Below are 24,237 nucleotides of genomic sequence, written 5' to 3'. Positions count from 1 at the left end.
GGGGGTGCTGGAGGGTGACCTGGGGGAGCAGCCCTGGGGGCAGTGTCAGGGGTGACCTGGGGAAGCAGCCCTGGGTGCTGGGGGGTGACCTGGGGGAGCAACCCTGGGGGAGGGGGTGCTGGAGGGTGACCTGGGGGAGCAGCTCTGGGGGCAGTGTCAGGGGTGACCTGGGGAAGCAGCCCTGGGTGCTGGGGGGTGACCTGGGGGAGCAGCCCTGGGAGCGGTGTCAGGGGTGACCTGGGGGTGGTGTCAGGGGTGACCTGGGGGAGCAGTCCTGGGCGGTGTCAGGTGGTCACCTGGGGGAGCAGCCCTGGGGGTGGTGTTGGAAGTGACCTGGGGGAGCAGCCTGGATGGGGGTGTATCTTCCCATTGATCTCAATGGGCTTTGGCCTGGTCCCTTATACCACGCTTATCGCCACCGTGTTTGAGGCCCAGATCCTCACTTGTATTTAGGCACCTAACTCCCATTGATTTCAAATCAACAAAATCATCATCACTTTACAGGGCACATGGTCTAGATTCTTCCTCTCTTCCTCCAAGCCTGCTGGAGATTTTTGTATTCCTCCTCCATCATCTGCCTTCTTTCTTTTCACTGTTGTTTTCCTTGTGGCTGTGGCTACATCTGCAATACCGTGAAGTCCATCTTCAGCCCCCCCCAGTGTGTTATTTTGATGTTCTTGTTAGATTAGAGTTATATTTTTTAATGAGAGGAAATCTCTGTGCAGTGTTTGGGAGGATCTGTTCATTCCTTGCTTATTTTCCTCTTAAGGCGCTAACTTCATCGATTGTTTGCCCTTTCATTGTAAATCGGCACGAGCCTTCAGCACTGCACACAGCGCTCACGTCTGGAGATCCTTCTGGAGGGACATTGAAATCAGTACATCTGAGATACTAATGCAAGTATTATCAGAGGGGTAGCCATGTTAGTCTGGACCTGTAAAAGCGGCAAAGAGTCTTGTGGCACCTTATAGACTAACAGACGTACTTAAGCATAAGCTTTCGTGGGTGAATACCCACTTTGTCGGATGCAAGGGCTGGAATATTCAAAGGAGTCTAAGAGAGTTAGGTATCCAAATGCCATTGCAATACAATGTGAGATGAGTGCCTAACTCCCTGGGGCCCCTTTGAAAAGTCTATACGTTTGCTACAGAACAAATTGGAAGACTGCACAAGCCTTGTGGCCCTTTGAGGAAAGGAAAGAATTGTAAGTAAGTCCTTTATTGAGAAGTGCCACCAAGTGGTTAGCGCTTGGAACTGGAAGTCAGCAAGCCTGAGTCCTAGTTGCACCTGTCACTGAGGATATAAACAGCAATTAAACCTCTGCAGCTGGCCTGTGTCAGCTGACTTGGGCTGGCTCAGGCTGTGGTGCTGTAAAACTGTTCTGTAGATGTAGAGTCGGAGTTCTGGGGCCTAGTGAGGGAGGAGGGTCCCAGAGCCCAGACTACAGCCCGAACCCGAAAGTCTACACCACAGTTAAACAGCCCTGCAGCCCAAGTGCCATGAGCCCAAGTCAGCTGACATGGGCCAGCCATGGGTGTTTAACTCCGGTGTAGCCATACCCTCACTCACTTAAACAAGTCAAATCACTCTGTGCTTCTACTTCCCCATATGCAAAACGGGTAGAACGAGATCCACCTTTATAAATTGCTCTGAAATCCTGGGAAATAAGGGCAGATCCTCAGCTGGTGTAAACTGGCATAATTCCCTGGAAGTCAATGGAGTTCTGCTGATACACATCAGCTGAAGATCTGGACCATAAGGTGCCACATAAGTACATAGTATTGTCTTAAAAAATAATGGTACTGAATCACAGAATACCAGGGCTGGAAGGGACCTCAGGAGGTCATCTAGTCCAACCCCCTGCTCAAAGCAGGACCAATCCCCAACGAAATCTGAAACTAAGTACAAAACTGATAGACCCATTTATAGATCTCACTGCAGTGAAAAGACATTAGTACAGAAAATCTACCTCTGATTGCGATTTACAGCACTGGTGCTTATTTCTGGTCACCCAATTCCCACAAAGCATACACATTTCAGCACTCGGAAGTAGTTAGTTGTCTAAATGCATTAGCAAGAATGTCAAGGTTGAGTAATTCTGTCCCAGGCTAGAATTATTGAGGCTGCAATAATGTTTTGGTACAAATGTGTCAAAAAACCTTTGAAGGTTCACATCTAGGATGAAGATTTAAAATGAAGGACATAATACAACTATTAGGGTAGGGAGGTCAAAATTTGGTGTAAGGCCTAAATAACATTTTCTATAAATTCTTATTCTATGCTGCTAATGTACAGAATTTACAATGTTGAAAAGGAGATAGATCAGAGGTCGGCAAACTACGGCTCGCGGGCCACATTCGGCCCACAGGACCCTCCTACCCGGCACCTGAGTGCCTGGCCCGGGAGGCTAGCCCCCAGCCCCTCCCCTGCTGTTCCCCCTCCCCTGCAGCCTCAGCTCACTGTGCTGCCAGTGCAATGCTCTGGGCGGTGGGGCTGTGATCTGCTGCCGGGCAGCGCAGCTGCAGAGCCGTGGCTTGACCCGGTGCTCTGTGCTGCGCGGTGGTATAGCTGGCTCCATCCGGGAAGCGTGGCTGCCTATCCTGGTGCTGCGGGCAGCACGGCTGTAGCACCGCCAGCCACTGGTGCTCCAGGCAGCGCGGTAAGGGGGCAGGGAAGTTCAGACTGGTGGTCAGGGGGTGGGGGTGTGGATAGGGGGCAGGGTGGTCAGAGGGCAGGGAACGGGGGTTGAATGGGGGCAGGGGTCCCGGGAGAGCAGTCAGGAAGGAGGGGGGGGAGTTGGATGGGGCAGCGGGGGGTAGTCGGGGCGGGGGTCCCGGGGGCGGTCAGGGGACCGGGAGTGGGGGTGGGGTTGGATGGGGCAGGAGTCCTGGGGGGCCGTCAGGGGGCGAGAAGCGGGGGGGGTCGGATAGGAGGCGGGGGCCGGGCCACACCTGGCTGTTTGGGGAGGCACAGCCTCCTCTAACCAGCCCTCCATACAATTTCGGAAACCCAGTGTGGCCCTCAGGCCAAAAAGTTTGCCTGCCCCTGAGATAGATGGTACTGAGCTTCATCATCATCACCATGTTCTCATTACACCTCTGGTGTTTAGGGCAGCGACGAAACTCCTCCACTCCTGTCTGTCTCTGGCAAGTCTTTCAATGGTTCCCCAGCCGTGCCCCAGGTTTTCCAGCTTGGCTTCCACAGCTCTTCGCCAGATTGTTTTTGTGTGGCCTCGTTTTCGCTTGACTTCAGGTGTCCATCTTATTGCTACTTTGGTGATGGAATCAGCTTGGGCAGGACTTTAATTTGGCTTAGTATAATAGGACTGGAGCTTCAACTAGAACTTCAAGGCAAAGAAATCTGACGGTTGAAATATGAGGATGCAAGTAGGAGACAAGGCTGGAGAGCCTGGGCCCCAATAAATCAATGGGAGATGCATGCGTGTGTGAAGGCATAACTCCATCTTGGTATTGGACTGTACATCTGAGAGAATGCGTTTGTAAAGGGTGAATTCCTGAATCATTGAAATTCTGTCTCACATATTTATCTGTTGAAACTGTTTGTCTGGTTAAGTACCCAGTTACCATCCAAGGACAGAGATCCATGGACGGGTTTTCAATGATGCTGCTCACCTGCAGCCCCTACTGGCTTCAATGGGAGTTGCAGCTGCTCAGCACTTTGATAATCAGCCCGCAATTGTCCCAGCCAACAAGAGTGACAATTAAAAACAAAACGAACCAAATCCTGAAGTCTTTACTCATGCACAGCTCCCACTGACCGTTCAGCAAGTTTGCCTGAATAAGGGATTGGATCCCAAATGGTGTAAATAATAACATGTGAAGATGAAAACCAATCCTAAAGGTTAAGGTTATTATATTATTCTTATTATTTTACTCACAGCAACCAATTCTAGTCAAACCTTACCCAAACAATACAGCCCAAATTAAACGGTGGTACAGATGGAAAGCTTCTTTGCCTGTTGGATGCTCTCCTTGCTGCCTATCAATAATGTGGTTCGGAGATATCTGTGATCGCTGACCCATAGATTTGGCTTTCCCAGTCTGACAGCTGTTGCACAAAGCCACGGTTTGGTCTCATGTTTGTTTTGCATTTCTGGATGTATTTCCAAGCCCCCTACAAATACAAGTAAAGACAGGGAGAAGACTCAGGAACGTGCTTATTGTGCACTGTCCAGCTTACAATTACTTCTAAGTCTTAGAATGATTAATAATTTGCATTTCCATAGCACCTAGGAGCTTCACTCATGGCCCAGGACCCTATTGTGCCAAGTGCTGAGCAAATACAGAACAAAAATGAACCAAATATGGTATCTGGACCAGTAGAGAAAGAAAAGGATACAGTCAATTACAAGGTTTTTTTTAACCTTCCCTTTTTAGTAATACACAGTTAGACCTCCGAAAATAAGAAATACCAAGGCAACTGTCTGAGGGAAGTAGCATTATGATATGGAGCTTTTCTCCAGTCCATGAAGATCATTGGCTTGAGTCCAGCTCAGTAATGATCAAAATTCATGATCAAGTGATGGCTGTCCAGTTGCCTATGAGAAAGGAACTGGAGGTCTCAGTCTAGTTTCCATCGGATAGGTGTCAGTTTCACTAAAGCCGTTGACTCTACTTAGCAGCCTCAGCAGTGAGGCTAAGGGCTGCATGGAGACTGAAGTACCTCTCTCCTAGAGGTGGTCTCTGCAAGGCAGGGGTATAATGGTGAACCTTGCACATTGAGCAAAGAGTGTTTCCCCCTGTGTTTCTACCAGGGATTTGGAATTAAAATTATGTTATGGGGCTTCAGAGGGTTCAGAGTTCAGAGGGCAGAGACTGTCTTTTTGTCCTGTGTTTGACCAGCATCTAGCACAAAGGAGCCCTGGTCCATGACAGGCTCCTTGGAGCTACTGCAAATCAAATAATAACAACATGATTGTCTCACCCTCAAACTGTTGCTCATTTGGGACCTCTTGGCTTAACACCATGTCTCTCTTCCACACTCACCTTGGGCAGCCTTGGTATCTTTGTTCCCTTAGCCCTCCCCTGCCTCAGGACCCAACTGCAGTGCTGACCTGTGGTTGAGTGGGCAGAAAGGGCCTATGAGAAGATGCAAACATTACCTTCCTCTATGGAAAATAAATGTGTTATGATTCAAACAATACATTCAAAGTCCTTCGGTACCAAGGCGATTGATATTTTATAAATACCTACAGTAAAGGCCAAATCCTGATCTCATTGAAGTCAATGGCAAAACTCTCATTGCCGCTGAAGAGCCAGGATTTGGCCCTCTGCCTCCCAAGCAGAGGGAGGATCTTACGTCTGTTTCCCTAAGCATACAACAGCACAATACCCCAGTGACCATGCTGGCTAGTAAAAGTAATTTCCTTGAGATGTATTTAAAGTGACACAAGCAATCAAGTCTGTATGCGAAACACATGAATTTTTCCTTTCACTAACAACTGCACTGGATTGTAATGTACTAGTTTTGGGGAGGCAGAACAATCTACCATGGGTTGGTCTCCACAGCAAACAATTGGGGCACATCCTTTTACACTGAAACCTTAGTTAACATAAGAACAATGTGGCCATACTGGGTCAGACAAATGGTCCATCTAGCCCGGTATCCCCTCTTCCAACAGTGGCCAATGCCAGATGCCCCAGAGAGAATGAACAGAACAGGTAATCATCAAGCGATCCATCCCCTGTCACCCATTCCCAGCTTCTGGCAAACAGAGACTAGGGACACCATCCCTTCCCATCCTGGCTAATAGCCATTGATGGACCTATCCTCCATGAACTTATCTAGCTCTTTTTTTGAACGCTGTTATGGTCTTGGCCTTCACAACATCCTCTGGCAAAGAGTTCCACAGGTTGACCGTGCATTGTGTGAAGAAATACTTCCTTTTGTTTGTTTTAAACCTGCTGCCTATTAATTTCATTTGGTGACCCCTAGTTCTTGTGTTATGAGAAGGAGTAAATTTTTTTTTACTTATTTACTTTCTCCACATCAGTCATGATTTTATAGACCTCAATCATATCCCCCCTTAGTTGTTTCTTTTCCAAGCTGAAAAGTCCCAGTCTTATCAATCTCTCCTCATATGGAAGCTGTTCCATAACCCTAATAATTTTTGTTGCCCTTTTCTGAACCTTTTCCAATTCAAATATATCTTCTTTGAGATGGGGTGACCAGATCTGCACGCAGTATTCAAGATGTGGGCATACTATGGATTTATATAGAGGCAATATGATATTTTCTGTCTTATTATCTATCCCTTTCTTAATGATTCCCAACATTCTGTTGGCTTTTTTGACTGCTGCTGCACATTGAGTGGATGTTTTCAGAGAACGATCCACAATGACTCCCAGATCTCTTTCTTGAGCGGTAACAGCTAATTTAGACCCCCATCATTTTATATGTATAGTTGGGATTATGTTTTCTAAGGTGCATTACTTTGCATTTATCAACATTAAATTTCATCTGCCATTTTGTTGCCCAGTCACCCAGTTTTGTGAGATCCTTTTGAAGCTCTTTGCGGTCTGCTTTGGACTTAACTATCTTGAGTAGTTTTGTATCATCTGCAAATTTTGCCACCTCACTGTTTACCCCTTTTTCCAGATCATTTATGAATATGTTGAATAGGACTGGGCCCAGTACAGACCCCCACCACTATTTGTCTAGTTTGACCTCTGGGAGTACAAACACAGTAGTAACACTCACTACTAATGGAATACTCCCGCAGAATGCAGACTGGTCCTAATTCCAAAGTTCAAATGCAGGCCCGTGGAGTGTTATTAAAAGACACTACATACAATGTCATGCAGATACTGTAGGAAGCAAATGTAACACAGTTACACTGTGTGGTTATATTTGTAAATTACACAATTACATATTGGTTCCCACCACATTATGCACTACATAACTAGGGATTGGTATGAACCAGAACAAACCTGGAGGTAATTTGGATCAGATCTGAACTTCAGAGTAGACTCTTATTTCTATAATTAGGGCCCTACCAAATTCACGGCCATGAAAAATGTGTCACGGACCATGAAATCTGGTCTCCCTCAGTGAAATCTGGTCTTTTGTGTGCTTTTATCCTATACTGTACAGATTTCACAGGGGAGACCAGCATTTCTCAAATTGGGAGGAGTCCTGACCCAAAAGGGAGTTGCAGGGGGGTCATAAGGTTATTTTAGGGGGGGTCGCAGTATTGCTACCCTGATTTCTGTGCTGCCTTCAGAGCTGGGGGGCTGGAGACTGGTGGCTATCAGCCGGGCGCCCAGCTCTGAAGGCAGTTCCCCATCAGCAGCAGTGCAGAAGTATGAGTGGCAATACCAGACCAGGCCATCCTTACGTCTGGGCTGCTGGCGGCTGCTCTGCCTTCAGAGTTGGGCTTCCAGCCAGCAGCTGCCGGTCTCCAGCTGCCCAGCTCTGAAGGCAACGCTGCCGTCAGCAGCAGCACAGAATTAAGAGTACCAGTACTGCAACCCCTGCTCCCCACGCACACACACACACACAGACTCCTTTATGGGTCAGGACCCCTACAATTACAACACCATGAAATTTCAGATTTAAATATCTCAAATCATGACATTTATGATTTTTAAAATCCTATAATTGTGAAATTGACCAAAATTGACCATGAATTTGGTAGGGCCCTATATATAATGAACCAGGATATCCTAGTTATGAATATTCCTGCAGTGTTCAGCTCAGGCCTCTTTCTTCATCTATGATGTACCTGCCATCATTCTGCAGCAAGACAGTGCCAGAGCCCTACCTTGGGCTACTGGGTCTGATTGTAGTGTAAAATGCTAACAATCTTTTTCAGTGGAAAAAGCAGAGAAGCAGCAGCTACCTAAAGCTGCATGACAGAGGTTCTCCTGTTCCTGGACTGGCACTATATGCTATTACACAGTGGTGATCTAGAGCATCAAAGCAGCGGTCCAGCTATCCCAAAGTGCTAATTACAGCCATCTGGATTGTTTGTTAGTTTCAGGTAATTAGCTGGGAATGCTGTTACACAGCAGGCTTGTTACATAAATGCACTGAACTCCTCTCAGGCTACACTACTGAAGTTGCTGAGTAATGTCCCCCTCACCAGATAAAAATCAGGATTTCTTATAGCAATCAGGAGCATAATTAGGATTGCTTAAACTTAATGAAAAGGAGTACTTGTGGCACCTTAGAGACTAACCAATTTATTTGAGCATAAGCTTTTGTGAGCTACAGCTCATTTCATCGGATGCATTCAGTGGACAATACAGTGAGGAGATTTATATACACACAGAACATGAAAGGTGAAATGGTATTGCATGGTTTCTTCTGGAGTCTGATACTGGAGACCAACAGCCTAAATCTCCAACCTTCCTATGATTAATTCCTAATCAAACAAGTAATCAGTGGGTCTCCACACATACTAGTTACTCATATGAGTAAGGGTTTGGTAGGAGCATGTTCTACCAGTGCAATTTCTTTTAACATACTCATGTCTCCAGATCCCTGAAGCCTCACTAAAGCATTCCAAGACTTTTGTACAAACTGGGTCAAAGACCTAATTGAAAGAGCAGCTTGAGTATATTTCACTGCTGCAGTCCAGCAAGATTGTCTATTTGAATCATCCCATAGGAAAGCTTCGTGCAACAGGAATCTCAAGCATTCAGCCTGTTTCACTATGGGCAGCCTGTGGTGGGGGTGCTCTGGAGTAGATGTATTTCTGTTTAGACTCGACAAGATGTTAAAACAAAAACGTTGATCATGATAAAGGGAAAAGTCAGTTATCAGCCTTGGACTTTTGCACTGTGGGCGCAATAAGTTAAGTATTTTAGTAGGGCTCAGCATGGGAGGGCATGATAGTGATAGAACTGTTATCAGTCTGTGGGAGCAATCACATCCAATATTAGTAGGGTAGGTCCGTAGGTTCCGGTGGCTGTGCAGAGTACACAGCAAGTCTCTATTATTCCGCTGGCAAACTCATTCTGCAATTACTCTTTGATGTGCCTTGTAGGGTAAGAAGCCTCATTTTGTGTTGCAAATGTTTACACAAAAAAATGGGCCAGATCCATGCTCAGCTTCAGGACAGTTTGGATTCAAATACTGTACTCAACTTCCAGAAGAGGGGCTCCTTTTCCAAACACAACCAAGACTTTTAGCGGGAATCACTTCAAAGGCATGGAGGAGATTGGATACCACTGATACCCTGGTCTGCCCAGAAAAGGCAGAATGAGAGACAGACCTACCTTTTCAAAATGCTGGGACACTGAGTAAACCGAGGAACATCCTGGAGTTTGGGGATAAGCAATCAATCTAGTATACAGCTAGGTACTTCTCAGCCTTCACTCAATATTTTTCTGAAGACTTGTGGAGCTACGTAATGAGGGGTTGTCAGGGTTCCCTCCCCACTCGGAACTCTGGGGTACAGATGTGGGGACCCGCATGAACGACCCCCTAAGCTTATTTCTACCAGCTGAGGTTAAAAATTCCCCAAGGCACAAATCCCTTTTGTCCTTGGACGGTATGTTGCCACCACCAAGTGATTTAAACAAACATTCAGGGAGGGCCACTTGGAGCCCTACCTCCCCCAAAATATCTCCCCAAGCCCTTACACCCCCTTTCCTGGGTAGGCTTGAGAATAATATCCTAACCAATTGGTTACAAAGTGAGGGCAGATCAACCCCCGCTGGGTCTTAGGACACTGAAAATCAATCAGGGTCTTAAAAGAAGAATTTTATTTAAAGAAAAGGCAAAAGAATCACCTCTGTAAAATCAGGATGGAAGATAACTTTACAGGGTAACAAAAGATTCACAAACACAGAGGAACTCCCTCTAGGCTTAGTTCAAAGTTACAAAAAACAGGAATAAACCTCCCTCTAGCAAAGGGAAAATTCACAAACTAAAACAAAAGACAATCTAACATGCCTTGCCTGGCTTTACTTACTATTTTTGTAATATTAGAGACTGGTTCAGGATTGGTTGGAGGAGATGGATTTCAGCCTGGCCTCTCTCAGTCCCACAAGAGAGAACACCCAACAAAAAGCACAAACAAAGCCTCCCTCTCTCCAGATTTGAAAGTATCTTCTTTCCCCACTGGTCCTTTTGGTCAGGTGCCAACCAGGTTATTTGAGCTTCTTAACCCCTTATAGGTGAGGAGGAATTCTAGGCTACCCTTAGCTGTATGGTTATGACAGGTGTGCTGGTCCTTTAAGGTTGAGGAGGGCACCCCTCCTAGACTAGTGCAACCCTATTCTGGGTTTCCCTAGATCAATATCTGTGGGTCAAGGTATGTGGTCTTGGGGAAGCAATCTGGGATTTTAAAGACAGCCATGCTGCTAACCTCAGCTTTAGGGCACAAAGCCAGAGTTCCACAAACAGCGTGGACTGGACTTCCTATATCCCTCAGTAGTGAGGGACAAAGCCAGCTCATGGTAGCTCCCAGACTCAGAAAGTCTCTCTCTCTCTCTGAGATCCAGGAGAGCAGAGTTGCTTAGATTTGTAATCCTTCCAGTAAGCCATGTTTGTAGTCCTGGCTTTTGGGCGGGTCTGTTGGCAAACAGGGGAGGGTAGATACATATCACTCGCCACACAGATTCTAAGCTGCATGCTCACAGGCCCACCCAGGAATCAAACCCAAGTCTCCTCCTTGATATTACAGATATGTCACACAATGTATTCAGGGAGTCTGAATTAAAGCACAGGTTATTTGCTCCTCCTTACTACACACCTCAGAAGAGTTCAGAAATAGAAACGTACAGGAGACCAAGTCGCTCTCTGCAGAAAGCAGAAGTGCCAATGTACCTTTAAGGGATAATGGGATGAATGCATGAGGAAGGCCATTACTGCCGTGCTGCTCCGACTTAGACCCAGGGTAGAGAAAACCAGAACTGCTCCAAGAGCCATCTGAGCATCTAAACAAAGAAAAGTGCATTACAAATTAGTGTCTTGAAAAATCAAAGCCAGACAACTCTCCCCACTCCTGTTATTTTTAAAGTGAATTTCTAATGCTGGTGAAAGGTGCCAGATAAATAGTCCCAGAGACACAAGCCCACTTAAAACACTGAATAGGTACAGCGGGCAGTGTCAGGACACTTTTCCCTACACTGCCCCAGAAGGGTCCGTCCCGTCGCTATAGGATGGATTGGGTTAAGAAGTTAGCTTTTGGACCTAAGTTAGCCTAAGTGTGGATGAGTATGGAAAATTGTCAAGTTGCTAGTGTGAGAAGTTAGAGATAAGTTGGAGACAGAGTGTTATGGGAAAGGAAGAGTTAGCAAGGATGAGATGCAGGGTCATGTTACTGTTATGTTTTGGTTATAACCAGTTTAAGCAAGGTTTTTAATGAGTGTTTTTGAGAACTGTGAATGTTTAATTACAATGCTATCAATATTTACAGTGTAGGAAGGACATTGGTGCAGATGTTAATTTAAATAATATGTAAAATAAAGAGCCAATAAGGAGCCCACAGCTGAACAGGGGATAGATCCCACTCTAGGGAGCACAAATGTGTGTGACTTAGAGGAGGAAGTTAAGAAGGAATTTGGGGGAGTAGAGGAGTGTCTCCCCACTGATCACATGGGAGGGTTTGCCCAGACCAGATTTGCTGGGTCAGCGTCTGTGCTCCCAGGCACCCAGCCCGTGGCTCAGGTTTTAAGAGGGAAATGTGTAACTGACCTCCCAGAAGGGAGCAGTCATACAACTGACCTCTTGGAAACAGAGAGAGGGGTGACAGAGGGTATCCCAATACAGGTCCCACTTTTGCAAAATGCTGTTCCTAATGTACTTGTGAAAACTAACTCTGTCTCTTTAAGACAGGATAAGAATCCTACTAACGACTTTTGGGTGTCAGTGAAAATGCTAATGACCCACCTGAGAAAGGGGAGGAGGAAGCAATCTCCAGGGCAGGTAAAATTCACCCAGAAACTAAGTGAAAGCTGCTGAGAGAAGGGGGTGGGGAAGGTTCCAATGTTTGGAGTGAAAATTACAAAGAAACCCTAGAAGGGAGGGTGGATTTTTTGTATGGGCACAGCTCTGGAGATGGAATGCAGCTCCACAGGGAGCCAGCCAGTAACAGCAGTAACAGCCAGCACAGCAGAAAAACCATAACAAACCTAGACTGCTGTGTGGAAGGGGAAACTGAGGCACACCATCTCATGGCATTAGTGGCTAAATGCCAAGACACCTACACTCCAAAGGTGTTGAGATCTGCATTATGTTAACAATGCTACACACAAAAATGTTTCCTCGGAAAAGAAACAGAGAGCTTTGCAAAAACACCTGTGGATGACACTCCAATGTTTGGTAAAACTTGGGATTTGTAGAACCAAGACCTAAGGAGGACATCAGGCACACTGCCTTTGCATTTGTCAGTGACTAACCCTCTGACAGTAATCTGAGGGGGGGAGATGTGACACTATGCCCCATATTCTTCATAGAGATATGGTTCTGATATGATTATGGCATAACTAAGTTGTATTTTATGCAAGATATGTCATGTGAGGTATCATTGAAAAGGTTATGATTCACTGAATGTGATTATCCTATTTTTATGCATGTATCATTTTTGTATCTAAAGTTAGGAATATTGTCTAGGCATCTATTACAAATGTGTTAACACCAGGGGAACACCCACTAGGCAGAATGCAATCAGTCTAGATTGCTGGCTGGAAAGGGCCATTAGGGAGAACAGTAGGTCTTGGAAGATGCTAATCTCCCATCCGGGAGCCATCCTGGGAGGCCTTCCTGAGGACCTTACAGACAGCCTCTGTCTCACGGCTGCTGTGGTCCTACAGAGACATGTGACCAAGTCACCTGGTACTGGACTCCATGATAATACAAGTGTTTTTCCACTGACCGGGGCATGGGAATAAAAGTGGGAGACAAAGGGTTCTCGCCATATGTAAAACCTATTTAAGGCAGGGGAGTGACATCATCATGGTTCGTTCTTCACTGACTCCCCGCCCAAGAAAGAAGACTGCTGAAAACACCTGAGAAACAAAAGACTTGAACTTGGGGGAAGGGCTGAGCCCAGGCTAGAGGGTTTACTCGCCTGTAAAAGGAATATCTGGAGTTTTAAGCTGTTAGCAAGTGCAGCTTGCCTTCAAGAATCTCTGCAGTCTGCCTAAAACAACATTCAGAGTGAGAATTTGCTACTTATAACCACTTTATTTAGTGTATTAAGCTTAGGCTGCGTTTTTTGTTTTATTTGTTAGGTAATCTGCTTTGATCTATTTGCTATGCCTTATGATCACTTAATAACTATGTTTTGTAGTTAATAAACTTGTTTTTGTTTTGTCTAAAACCAGTGTGTGGAAATCATAACTTGGGGCAGAAAGCTGTGTATATGCCTTCCACTTTGAGGGAGGGGGCGAATTTCATGAGCTTATGCTATACAGTTCTCTGTGCACCGCAAGATGGTATAATTTTGGGTTTACCCTCTAGAGCGGGGTGCATGCCTTAAGAACTGGGAGGTGCCTTAGCTTTGCCTTCCCATGCAGGGGCTGGTTAAAGAACCTGTGTGTGTAGTGCTGCACCTGAGTGTATCCCTACCTGTGTGTATGCTGGTGAAATAGCAAGCTTTGAGAGCTTAGCAACTTGTCACAATGTTACAGGGTAAAAAGGGAGTCCAGGCTGGTGGGTCAGGCAGGCTCAGTGGTACCCCGGTTCCAGGCGGCACCCCGAGAGTGGGGGAACCCATTATACCAGTAAATGGACTGAACACCTCCAGTGAGCAGTGGCTGTTGAGACCATGTTTCTAGGGGTTAAAACTACGAACCTCCACACTCAAAGGAACAGTGTGCACACTTGATAGTTGTAGATCAGAAACCACTCACCTATGAAGTGACAAATGGTGGGGAAAAAGGAAAAAAGATCTGCGTCGGGGGAATCTGCCACAGACACATGAAGTGTTTTGCTTTCATCTGTGAAACTGGAAAGGGAGCGCACAGGAGAGATGTTAAACAGGCCAATAAAGTAGCTCTGCCAAATTCTACTTGCCTGGGGCAAATCAGTAATATTTTATTTGCATTTCCATGAGTAATAACTTTTCATTGTCATCAGCATAGTAAGGAAGGGTGAGTAAGACACTGAGGCTGCATTAGGTGCATAACCAATAGTTCCATTATCAGTCAGCCACCCTAAACTGTGTTGGTATTTATGTATTAACATGACCCTATAGTATGTTCTACCTGGGAGCTTGATGAAGGCAGATAGCTGAAAGCAAGTGTTCTTTCATGTCAGACATGTTTTAGGAGTTTCCTAAATATATAATTAACATACACAGATGCTGCTCCATGTGGTTTCTTATTAAGGTGTTATACACCTTACAAGGTATCTCATCTCACTGAGAAAAGGCTGCAAAACAATGAAGAGGAATTTTTAAGCTATGCAGATGCATTTCATGTAATGAGCAGTGACTCAGAGCTGAGAGTTCTCTGAGATTTTTGAGGGTTCTCTTTGGAGCCAGATACACAAGAAATGCTTGGTTATTAGTAAAACTGGCTGTGCAGATGTAACCAGGCAGAAAGCTATATTCTTCCTCACTCGCTTCATGCTGGTCACATCCTTGCAAAATGTCACTGGGTTTTCGGCTGTATCGAGCTGTAGTTCTAATATCACTCGCCCACTGACTTGAGTGGCTAGTCAAATAGCTTCAGTCATTGACAAATACAGAAAAAGAAGTAAGAGAAATCACACAAACGGTAAATGAATTACATTTTAAAGCATGTTGGTTTGTAAGTTTTCCTCTTAAATGTTGTTTCAAAATTTAGCATTAGGCTCATTGTGAGGATTGGTGCTAAGTGTTGAACTCCTAGGCCCAGATTAGGTACCTCTGAGGATCTGGGTCCCAGTGCTAAAGATCCCATTCTTGCTCTACATGGTCTCACTTCTTCTGAGTTACGGTAGGCTGATGCAGTAATGAGTCATTGCTTTGCAACCTCTATAGCAGAGAAGTCAGAAGAACAAGAATTAAATAGCTTTAAGTTTATCCCACTACTTCTAATCACCATCCTACTCTGACTGAATGAGTATCTCACAAGGTTCTTGGAAGGTTTCCTAACATGCAGCTTCGATGCAAATCTAACTGGACCATTTGACTTACAGTGTTGCAATCTCCTCTGAGATGTTGACTTGTGCTTTGATTTTCAGATCCTTCTGAATCTGTTGGTCACAGGCCTGTCTGCAATCTCCCATATATAACTGACCGGGCAATATCTCTACAGGGTATGGCTGAAGAGCATCCAGTTCCTGCACAAGAGAAACAAAAGGATCAATGCAGTTGAAAGAACTGTATATCTATTTGCCTTAATCTTAGTTTGGAAAGTTCTTAAATCTGAATCCTGAGAAGAAATGAACCAGTGCTAAGTTAATGTTCTACACCTACATTCAAACAGAAATGGGGTACATTCATTTAATCAGACAGATATTCTGAAGATCAGAAGTTATCTCTAGACTCAGTCAATGAAATTAACATGGTTGCTGCCAATGTGGCCCTGCTGGAATAAAAAAAAGAATAAGAGATAGACTATGTCCTTTGTAATGTAGGGAAGGACACTAGTACCTCAGATTAATTAGAGTTTATTAATTTTTTGGTCCAATGCCAAATGAAACCACTTGCCAAATGGGACTGGCAGGTGTAGAGTGACTGCATAACACAACTCCAACTCATCGCTTCTACCAGAGCACGAAAAATTCTGAGCATAGCTTAGCAGCTTACTATTTGGGCAGCATGAAGGCTAAGGACAAAATTCTGTAGCCATGCCAAGGGTGGAAGGGAAGAGAGTTGAGTAGTGACTGTGCAAAAATGCAGCCCTCACTAGGGTGAGACACAATAGCTGTTTGACAGCACAAAGCTGCACTGAACAATAGTTTAGAGAAGGCAGATAGGGGAATGCTGTATCTAACTGTAACTGCCGTGAGAATTGAGGTAGATGGAGTGTCAGGCATCATAAAGAAGCAAAAAAGGGCACAAAAACAATTAATTTTCTCCTTTGCAGATCACTCAAAAGCCACCTTATTAAGCCAGCACATGGCACTGGAGTACTGCACAGGCCAGCAACTTATTACACAGCTTGTGTGAAATAGAAGAAGTAACAGAAAGAAAAGACATGTTGCAGTGACGTGTCACTACCTTTTATTTTTTTTTTAAGCCTTGCCCTAGATGTTAAAGTGGGATGCTTATCTCTCATGCCTAAGCAGGCTCCAGTCAGGTTAATATTTGGATAAGAGAACGCTGCTGGAAATAATATAAGTGACTCAATAGGTGGCCCTTTTCTCCCTGAGTCAATACTGAAAAAAATGTATCCATTTGCTTTGTGATCCTTTGGGATGAAAGCCATTGCATGTAAGAAGTTATTAAAGACATACTATCATTTAAAAAAAAAAAAACAACAGTCACAATTTCCGCCAAACATGTTTACCTGCTATTGTTATAACATCTCAGATGACGATAACTGAAAGAGATTTGTTTAATCTAACCGCACTTTCTGGTTAGTCAGTTTCCCCTATTGTTTTTGTGAGTTTTTCCCCACAACATCAGGGAGAGAAAAATAGATACTTGTGGTTGTAAAAGAACAAAAATTAGCAGAGGGACTCAGGGGCAAGGGTATTACTTGAAATGACTTTTGACTCCTTTTTTAAAATTGACTAGACAGCAGATTGACAGTGTCCCTTTAATTATTACTAGGGAATTCACTGGAATTAGTTGAATGTACATAGAAAAATTCTGTTTATAGCATGAAAGCCTGGCCCTTCTCTCCAATAATCTCACCTGAGGCATCCAGAATATCTTCTGAGTCCTCAAGAAATGGTAGCACGCAGTGAAGCGCTCATACCCTCCTTTCAGGATGCGGACAGGGTGGCGGGTTAATTGCTCTAAGACTCTGGCACACTGGATGGCAGCCCCTACCTCAGCATCTAAAGACATGGAAAAGCTATTATAGACGGTTTCTGCAGGGAATCAGATGCGGGAGAGGGTTATTTCCAACAGGCCCTGGGTACTTGGGGTGAAATCCCGACCCTACTGACATCAGTGACAAAACTCCCTTTGGCTTCAGTGGGGCCAGGATTTCACCCTGATGTCTGAAGAACCTTGAGAGAGCAGGATTAAAAGCTACAATCACTCTCCAGCCACTGCTGCTGTAAGGAAGCCACTGGGGATGTTTCTGACATTCCCTGCGAACCTCTTTTTCTATTGTCACTTTTTTTTTCCTGTGGGGAACATGTTTTTCTTTCTCTTGCTCCTGTCATAGGTCCAGGTATTATTTTAACTCCTGTTATTCTCTGTGGATCCCCTGCAGTGAGGTACACTGCAGGGAAGTACTGCTATTTTAAAACTAAATAATATTCCTGGTTCTTGGGGTGGCTTTTTCTTTGCCTCATTATGCCACCAAACAAAAGGCAGAGGGGACACAGGGACGTGCCTTGGGAAATTTTCCCATCTTTGATCTTAACCTGACCCCAAGTGGGGCTAAAAATGGGGGATGTAGGATGTTTTCCTCCCCAGACTCATCTCTGATTGCCTTCAGCTGTATCTACTTTAGAAGCAGTTAACTTAGCACAATGGAAATCTGATTCTGGTTCTCCATCGCATTCCATTTTTCATGTCTCATTGGAGATGATTTTCTCTGCAATAAAACTCTGAAATAAGGTCCCATTTTAGTGTGTACCTAATGAGACTATTCCTGTGAGCAAGTTATGCGTGTACATAAATGTCTGTAGGATTGGCTCTTAGATTTAGAACAGGAGTCTCAATCAGACCGTTTCAAATCAAATTACATGTTTAGAACAACGTACCACAGATACAGAAGAAAAAAAATCAATGAGCTTGATGCAAAGATGAAGGCTTTACATTTTCCAGTGCCTAATGATTTAATGTATCAATTCTGGGGTGCCCAAGTTGAGACACCATAAAGGTATCTGAATTTCAGAAAGTGCCGAGCACCCGCTCTCTGAAAATCTCTCTTTAAGGAGTCTCAAGTTGAAGCACTCCAAATGGTTCGTCACTTTTGAACATCTAGGCCCAATGATTTTCCTGTACAGAATGGGAGCCCTAAGCCTTTTATTCCACAATGACCTCTGAGCAGACAGGCCATTGCAGAATCAAGGCCTAAAGCTCTGACTGGAGCATATACCAAAGGCAAGGTACGGGTTTGTTCACTTCTTAGGCCTGGTCTACACTAGGAAATTAGGCCAGGATACTGACATCGCTCAGGGGTGTGAAAAAACACACTGTGCTGCTGCATGCGTAGCCAAGCCTTTCGTTAGGTTTTCTGGAAAAGTTTATCCAGAAAATAGCAACTAGCTGGCTTTTCAGAATTCACAAAGCTACTTTTAAGAAATTAGCAGTTGAAGTGTCAACTTTCTTAGCTTTGTCACTTTCAAAATAATGCCTGAAACAAGATGAAATGTGCACAAAGTGGATCATATCCTCTTAAAAACATCTGTATTTGCAAAATACTTCTATGCTAACTAGAACTGTTATCGCAACACTGGATGACGGGGGGCAGGGGAGATCTAGAAGCCAGGGCTGTGATTCTGCAATGAGCTGCCATGTCACTACAAGTTCAGGGTCTAAAAGGTTCTGCCATTTGGGAAAAAATAATTTCATTGTTTCCTGGTATCTTTAAATGAACTCAACAGATGCACAAAGCTATCAGTGCCACGATCTGCATTTTATTCTCTGGGTTTCCAGACCTAAGCATTTGCCACAGAACTTCATCTAATTACTACTCTCATTAAAGGTAAGTCCTATTTTTGTTACTATGATAATGCAAATTCTTCTTTTTTTTATCCTGAGCTTACTAACAAAAAGAAAGAACTCACTTTGTGAACATGAAGAACTGGATTTAGATCTTGAGGTCTCTGAGGCAGCTTTAGTCCCTAAAAAAGCAATAAATAAACAAACTCAACCCCAGTTGAACTGGGAAAAATAGCCTATTTTCCACTGAAATAATTTTGAAAGTGAAGGGTTCACACATATTAGAAGAGGAGCCAGCCTAGACTCAGGGACCGTGAAAGAAAATCTGGGTTTAGAAAGCCTAGAATAGAACATGTGAAATATTATGCCGGACAGAGGCTTATTGATGGTATTTACCAAAATAAAGGCTGTGCACTTAAATATTGTTGTCACGTTATTTGAAATAGCAGTAAGGTAACAAAGGCAAATGAGGAATGAGAGGCATTCACATACCAAGGTGGTGAGCTTGATAGAAGAGAACAGAATACAGCTGAGCTGTGAGCTGTAGTAAGAATCTCTTGCTAGCCAGTAAACATACCCTTTTCATCCTTCTCCTTCTCCTCATAATCATCATAATAGGTATCATCCAAAAAGCTGGTTTTGCCATCATACACGACACAATATTTGACACACTCCAGCTCAACTGATTCAGGTACCAGATATTCCCCCATAGGATTCTAGCAAAACCACAAAAGAATCTTATTAGGAGGGGGACTGCATTTTTCCTCATGGAACTATCCCTAGCAATTTCTTCCAAATTACCATTGTACCTTAGTTTGAAGAAAGTGGGCAGAATTCAGAAGTGATGTAATTTACATGTCAGCAAGTGGGCCTGGGTCTAAGTCTATGGGAGAGCTAGGGTGGTGTGTAACTTATATGCCGAGGAACTGCAAGAAGATGTAAGTTACACCAACTCATTCCTGATTCACTGTTGCCTTTCACCCTGAGCAATCATTTACACCAATGTAAAGTGGGTATAACTACTTCAGAATGGTAGGGATTTACATCTACATTGCACAGCTGTAAATGCAAAGCAGTGGACATTGTGGCCTCCTCAGAGTCACCCCTTTGTTTCATCCTGTCCTCTGAGCATCAGCTTTTCCCCCCAGATCTCTGAATGTGTTTCCCCTTAAGTTAGCAGCCTCCAGCCCTGCAGTATTTATTTATCCCTGCAATGGTCACCATGGAATTATTTTAGACCAGCTCAACTGTTCCTATTTTCTTGAAATCTTCACCTGTAATTTTTATTGAATGCAGTGATGTTTACCAGTGAAGGCACTCAAGGCTGTGATTTGCAAAGCCACCTAAGGGAGTTAGAAGCACAGTTCCCATTAATGGGACTTGTGTATCTAACTCCTTTTGGTGAATCCCAGAAGTTAGAGATGGAAAATACCTAGAAGGTCACTTTGTCGGCTTACCTGCCAATACAGTAGATTTTTGAATGCTTTGTCCTCTCTAATGTTAGACATCTCAAGCAATGAGGGTTTCCCCTCAGCCCTTTGTTGGACAACTCTGCAGTGTAATAGCTCTTATTGCTGGAATATTCTTCCTTATATTCAATTTCAATGTCTCCCTTCTTTAGGCTACTATAATCTCACTTCCCCTCTTTTCTACCCTAATCTGCATCAACTCTTGTGGGATAAATTAAACGTTCCAGAATCAGGCAGGGGAGTTCCTCATCCTTTTCGGCTAATTCTATCTCACTGCTAAATGCTTAATCCTAGACTCATTAGTGTGTGTGTCTCATTAATGATCCAGAGCATTCACCCCTGCTGGAACACAGGGATACAAAAGTGTTCTCTTCCCATGACAGCAAGGGCTGCTGTGCCTGAGAAAGATACCCCCCTGAGAAGCCTAAGTGGTGTTTGCACTGCTACTTTCTGGAGGAGGGGCAGCTTTAGCTTGCTGTCAGCTCCCTGGAGCCCTTTTGGTGACACTGACCAGGTGATATGCTCATTAGTGTACCCCTCTCCCCCCAACCAGAACAGAAGGTCATGGACAGCACACATGACAAACCGACTTGAAACCACAACTTACCTGTTTAACCCTTCTTGCTGTAATCACATGGCTTTCATTGTACTCACGCTTTGTACGGGCATCTGAAAAGAACAACGAAGATTGTGTGAATGGCTTACATAGTGTATTCAAGACAGAATCCTGCTCCTAATGAAGCCAATGGCAGTTTAGATTGCAAAGAGCTCTACAAATCTTACAACTAGATACCCATCACCGAAATAAAGATTGTAAACATTTCTTCATGGGATTCCATGTTTATTGTGCCTATTGACTTTCAGATTAAATGTCTCCATTTGCAAGCAAAACAATATTTTTTCAAGATGTCAGCTTTATGAATTTAACCTGGGATCTGAAAATCAAGCTGCATTATTTCCTTCTCATATTTCATCATTGAAATTCTGCAGATTTCTGCAGGACCAAAGATTCTGCAGGACCAAAGTCTGCAGTCCTTGCATGGAGATTGCATAAATGTAATACAAGGCAGAATTTGGTGCTGCAACTGGAATTTAGCAAACAGTTCTACTGATGATGTAAAAGCCAGACCAGAATCCAGCAATTTCTCCCATAACTCTATTCCTCTACTGTGCTAACCCAAATAATAGTTACAATTTATTTTGTTATTACATTAAATAGATATGATGGAACGCACCCAGAGAGCAAGTGTGTAGAGTATGTAGGTGCCATTTTAATGTGACCACTTTTATAATATGGCAAGATTAAAACAATGTCTATGAAAAATTCCTAAATTAATCAGTAGTTCCTATTATAAAATAATATAACTCTCATTAACATTTATATAGCACTTCATATGTTCAAAGCATCGTTCAAACATTAACTAATTATTCCTCCCAACAACTCTGTGAGGAAGGCAATATTAGCAGGCAAAATTAATCCCAGGTGTAAGTAAATGGATTTACGCCAGGTATGAATTTGGCCCATTATCACCATTTGACTGAGGGGAAATTGACTGAGAGCCAATTCAGAGATGGTATAAAAGGTGCTGTAAGTTACACACAGGTAAGGTACACGAGAGATAGCTCAGTGGTTTTAGCTTTGGCCTGCTAAACCCAAGGTTGTGAGTTCAAGCCTTGTGGGGACCATTTAGGGATCTGGGTCAAAAATCGGGAATTGGTCCCCCTTTGAGCAAGGGGCTGGACGAGATGACCGCCTGAGATCCCTTCCAACCCTGATATTTTATGATTCTAAGGTGACTTAAGGGTGTTTAACGTGGTGTAATTTACATGCTGATGGGGTGGGACTGGAGAGTGGTGTGTCAGAGAAAGCAAATAATACAAATCCGCAACAAAGCCGGAGGTGTCTGCTTTCCTGTTACTTGCTTTTCCTGTTATACCCCTTTCTTCCACCCCCCACAGCAAGTAAGTTACACCTACTTAAAGGCACGCAATTAACACTTTCATTTACACCATTTCTAAATTTAGTCCAGAGAGATTAAGTGGGCAGCAGCAGAGCAAGCAGTGGACTCAGCATTTTCCCGGATTCCAGACACATGCTCAGTCCTCAAGACAATGGTGCCTCTTCTAAGGCTATGTCTGCACTGCAAATAAAGGTATATTAGGACACCTATTCTGAGAAAGCCACCTCAATGTGAAATCCTAGTGGACACAAGTCAACTCCTGTGTCTTGTCTCACCTAGGCTTTCACATTGAGATGCTTATCTCCAAATAATTATCTCACTGTAAAACACATCTATATTTGTAGTGAAGACATAGCCGAAGATAAATAGTCTCCCAAATTCTAATAAAAGATGCAGCTACAAAGTAAAATACTAACTGCTATACATAAAATCACAGTGACTCACAAAGACCTCTGGGCACCATACAATCATATGATACTAATGGTTCAAACAGGAATGAGAGACCTATCCCTGTTGCCCGGAACCTTGTACAGTCATTTTACAAAGGGCCTGATTCAACTCCCATTACAGTTAATAGGCATCTTTTCACTGACTTTTATGGCAGTTGGGTCACTCCCAAAGCATATACAAAGTTTTCTAACAATCTAGCCCCAATAATTAAACAAAAGAATGACCTGTATGACAAATTGCACAACAAAAATACATATCAACACTCTCATTAGCTTACCCAGTAAACAGAGATAGTTAGGCTCAGTTAACCTGGAGAGCTTCGTGGACTGGTTCAAGATGTTGTAAAGCTCTATGGGCTCACAGAGAACCAACCCTGCCATTTTACTGGATGGAAATAATAATTAAAGAGTCAATACATTCTTGAAAAGTGAGTTCTTGCAAAATAACCAAGCTAACATGAAGAATTTACTTTTTATTCATCCCAACTCACCTATGAATGAAAACAATCGCTTTGAGCCCAAGCTTGAGTCCTTAAATCCTTGCCTTCATAAGGGATATTTGCTCCATGAGAACTGCAAGATCAGACTTTTTAAAATATAGGTCAGAATTCAATCTAAAAAAATCTAATTTAAATAGTGAAATATAAAAATGGAATATAATGTACATTGTACAGGGCATCCAAACCTGTGCACATCACTCCGATATGAAATGAACAAGGAGAGATCCTATTGCCTAAAATCATACAGACTAACACAGCTGCTACTCTGAAACATTTCTTAAAATTGTTTTCTTGGAGAAAAAAATCCATGTTCAGTATTTCTATATTTAGGGACTGCGTGGTGCTGAGGCTGACTCCACCGGCAGATGTAGGAGCTCAGCATTTCACAGGATTGGGGGCATGGTCATTAACAATTTATTTCTCAGTAATTTAGAAACATGTGTTTCCCAAGTGTCTGTGTTGTTAGGAAACAGAATAGACAGACACCACTCCTGCTGGCAATGGGAGACTGAAAAGCCTGAGATCTTCCTCTGACCAGATCCAACCTTCCCCGCCCACCATCCCCTTGGAGTTTCTCTTTATATTTTGTAAAAATATATGACATCAAATTTCAATTAATTCAAAATAGTACTCTGTTCAATGCCACTTCCATGGAGTGTGTAGCAGTAGTACCCAGGGTGTCTGTTGCTATGGCATCAGTTGCCATGGCACCTATCACACCTGTGGCATCCATTGCCATGGCACCTGTGGCTTTGCTGCCATGCCACCCATGGAGATTTATTACCATGACACCTGTGGCATCCGTTGCCATGGCACCTATCACACCTGTGGCATCCGTTGCCATGGCACCTGTGGCATTTGCTGCCATGGCACCCATGGAGGTCTGTTGTCATGACACCCGCGGCCCCTGCAGCTGTGCCCCCTGTGGTACCCATTGTGACTGTCCAGATCGCGCTAGCTCAGGCGGGGTCTTCAAAGCCCTGGGCCCGGCCCCACTCCCAGCTCACCTCCCGGTTGCTACGCAGCGACGCTCGGCCGTAACCAAGGCTGACGTCAGTTGGGGACCACCCCTTGCCCAGCTCTCGCGATCCTTTGGTGGGCGCAGTCTCGCCCGGGCGCGCCTTGAGCGGCAAATCTCGCGGGGCTTCGGGCTGGCTCTCTCGCGTT

General features: G+C 44.1%; 1 protein-coding gene across 11 annotated transcripts; it reads right to left on the bottom strand.

The window, feature by feature from the left end:
• Positions 1–506: 506 nt before the first annotated feature.
• On the bottom strand, positions 507–24,217 carry STYXL1 (serine/threonine/tyrosine interacting like 1). Of its 11 annotated transcripts, XR_005222632.2 has the most exons (13): positions 24,078–24,217; positions 23,062–23,143; positions 22,849–22,955; positions 20,768–20,829; positions 19,269–19,407; positions 18,817–18,873; positions 16,763–16,908; positions 15,095–15,240; positions 13,827–13,921; positions 10,798–10,907; positions 5,007–5,099; positions 3,925–4,134; positions 507–857 (listed from the first exon to the last, which is right to left on the bottom strand). XR_005222632.2 is itself a non-coding variant. In XM_037880378.2 (12 exons), the coding sequence occupies exons 3-12, from the start codon at positions 22,949–22,951 to the stop codon at positions 4,003–4,005; spliced, it is 1,083 nt and encodes a 360-aa protein (XP_037736306.1). In that variant the 5' UTR covers positions 22,952–22,955; positions 23,062–23,143; positions 24,078–24,217; the 3' UTR covers positions 3,857–4,002. The 11 variants fall into 11 exon arrangements, 10 of the variants coding, with proteins under 10 accessions (XP_037736311.1, XP_037736306.1, XP_037736307.1 ...); XM_037880378.2 differs by lacking the exon at positions 507–857 and having other exon boundaries at positions 3,857–4,134; XM_037880379.2 differs by lacking the exon at positions 507–857 and having other exon boundaries at positions 3,857–4,134; positions 23,062–23,156; positions 24,078–24,207.
• Positions 24,218–24,237: the final 20 nt, after the last annotated feature.

The sequence above is a fragment of the Chelonia mydas genome, chromosome 17, assembly GCF_015237465.2.
Source record: "Chelonia mydas isolate rCheMyd1 chromosome 17, rCheMyd1.pri.v2, whole genome shotgun sequence".
NCBI classification, from domain to species: domain Eukaryota; kingdom Metazoa; phylum Chordata; order Testudines; family Cheloniidae; genus Chelonia; species Chelonia mydas.
This window is presented reverse-complemented; position numbering and strand designations above follow the sequence as displayed.

Coding starts and splice junctions, on each gene's coding strand:
- STYXL1 (XM_037880378.2), bottom strand. CDS start 22,951: ATGGCAGGGTTGGTTCTCTGTGAGCCCATAGAGCTTTACAACATCTTG. Junction 20,830..22,848: donor TAACTATCTCTGTTTACTGG/GTAAGCTAATGA, acceptor TGTTCTTTTCAG/ATGCCCGTACAAAGCGTGAG. Junction 4,135..5,006: donor AGATACCAAGGCTGCCCAAG/GTGAGTGTGGAA, acceptor TTGTATTTGTAG/GGGGCTTGGAAATACATCCA.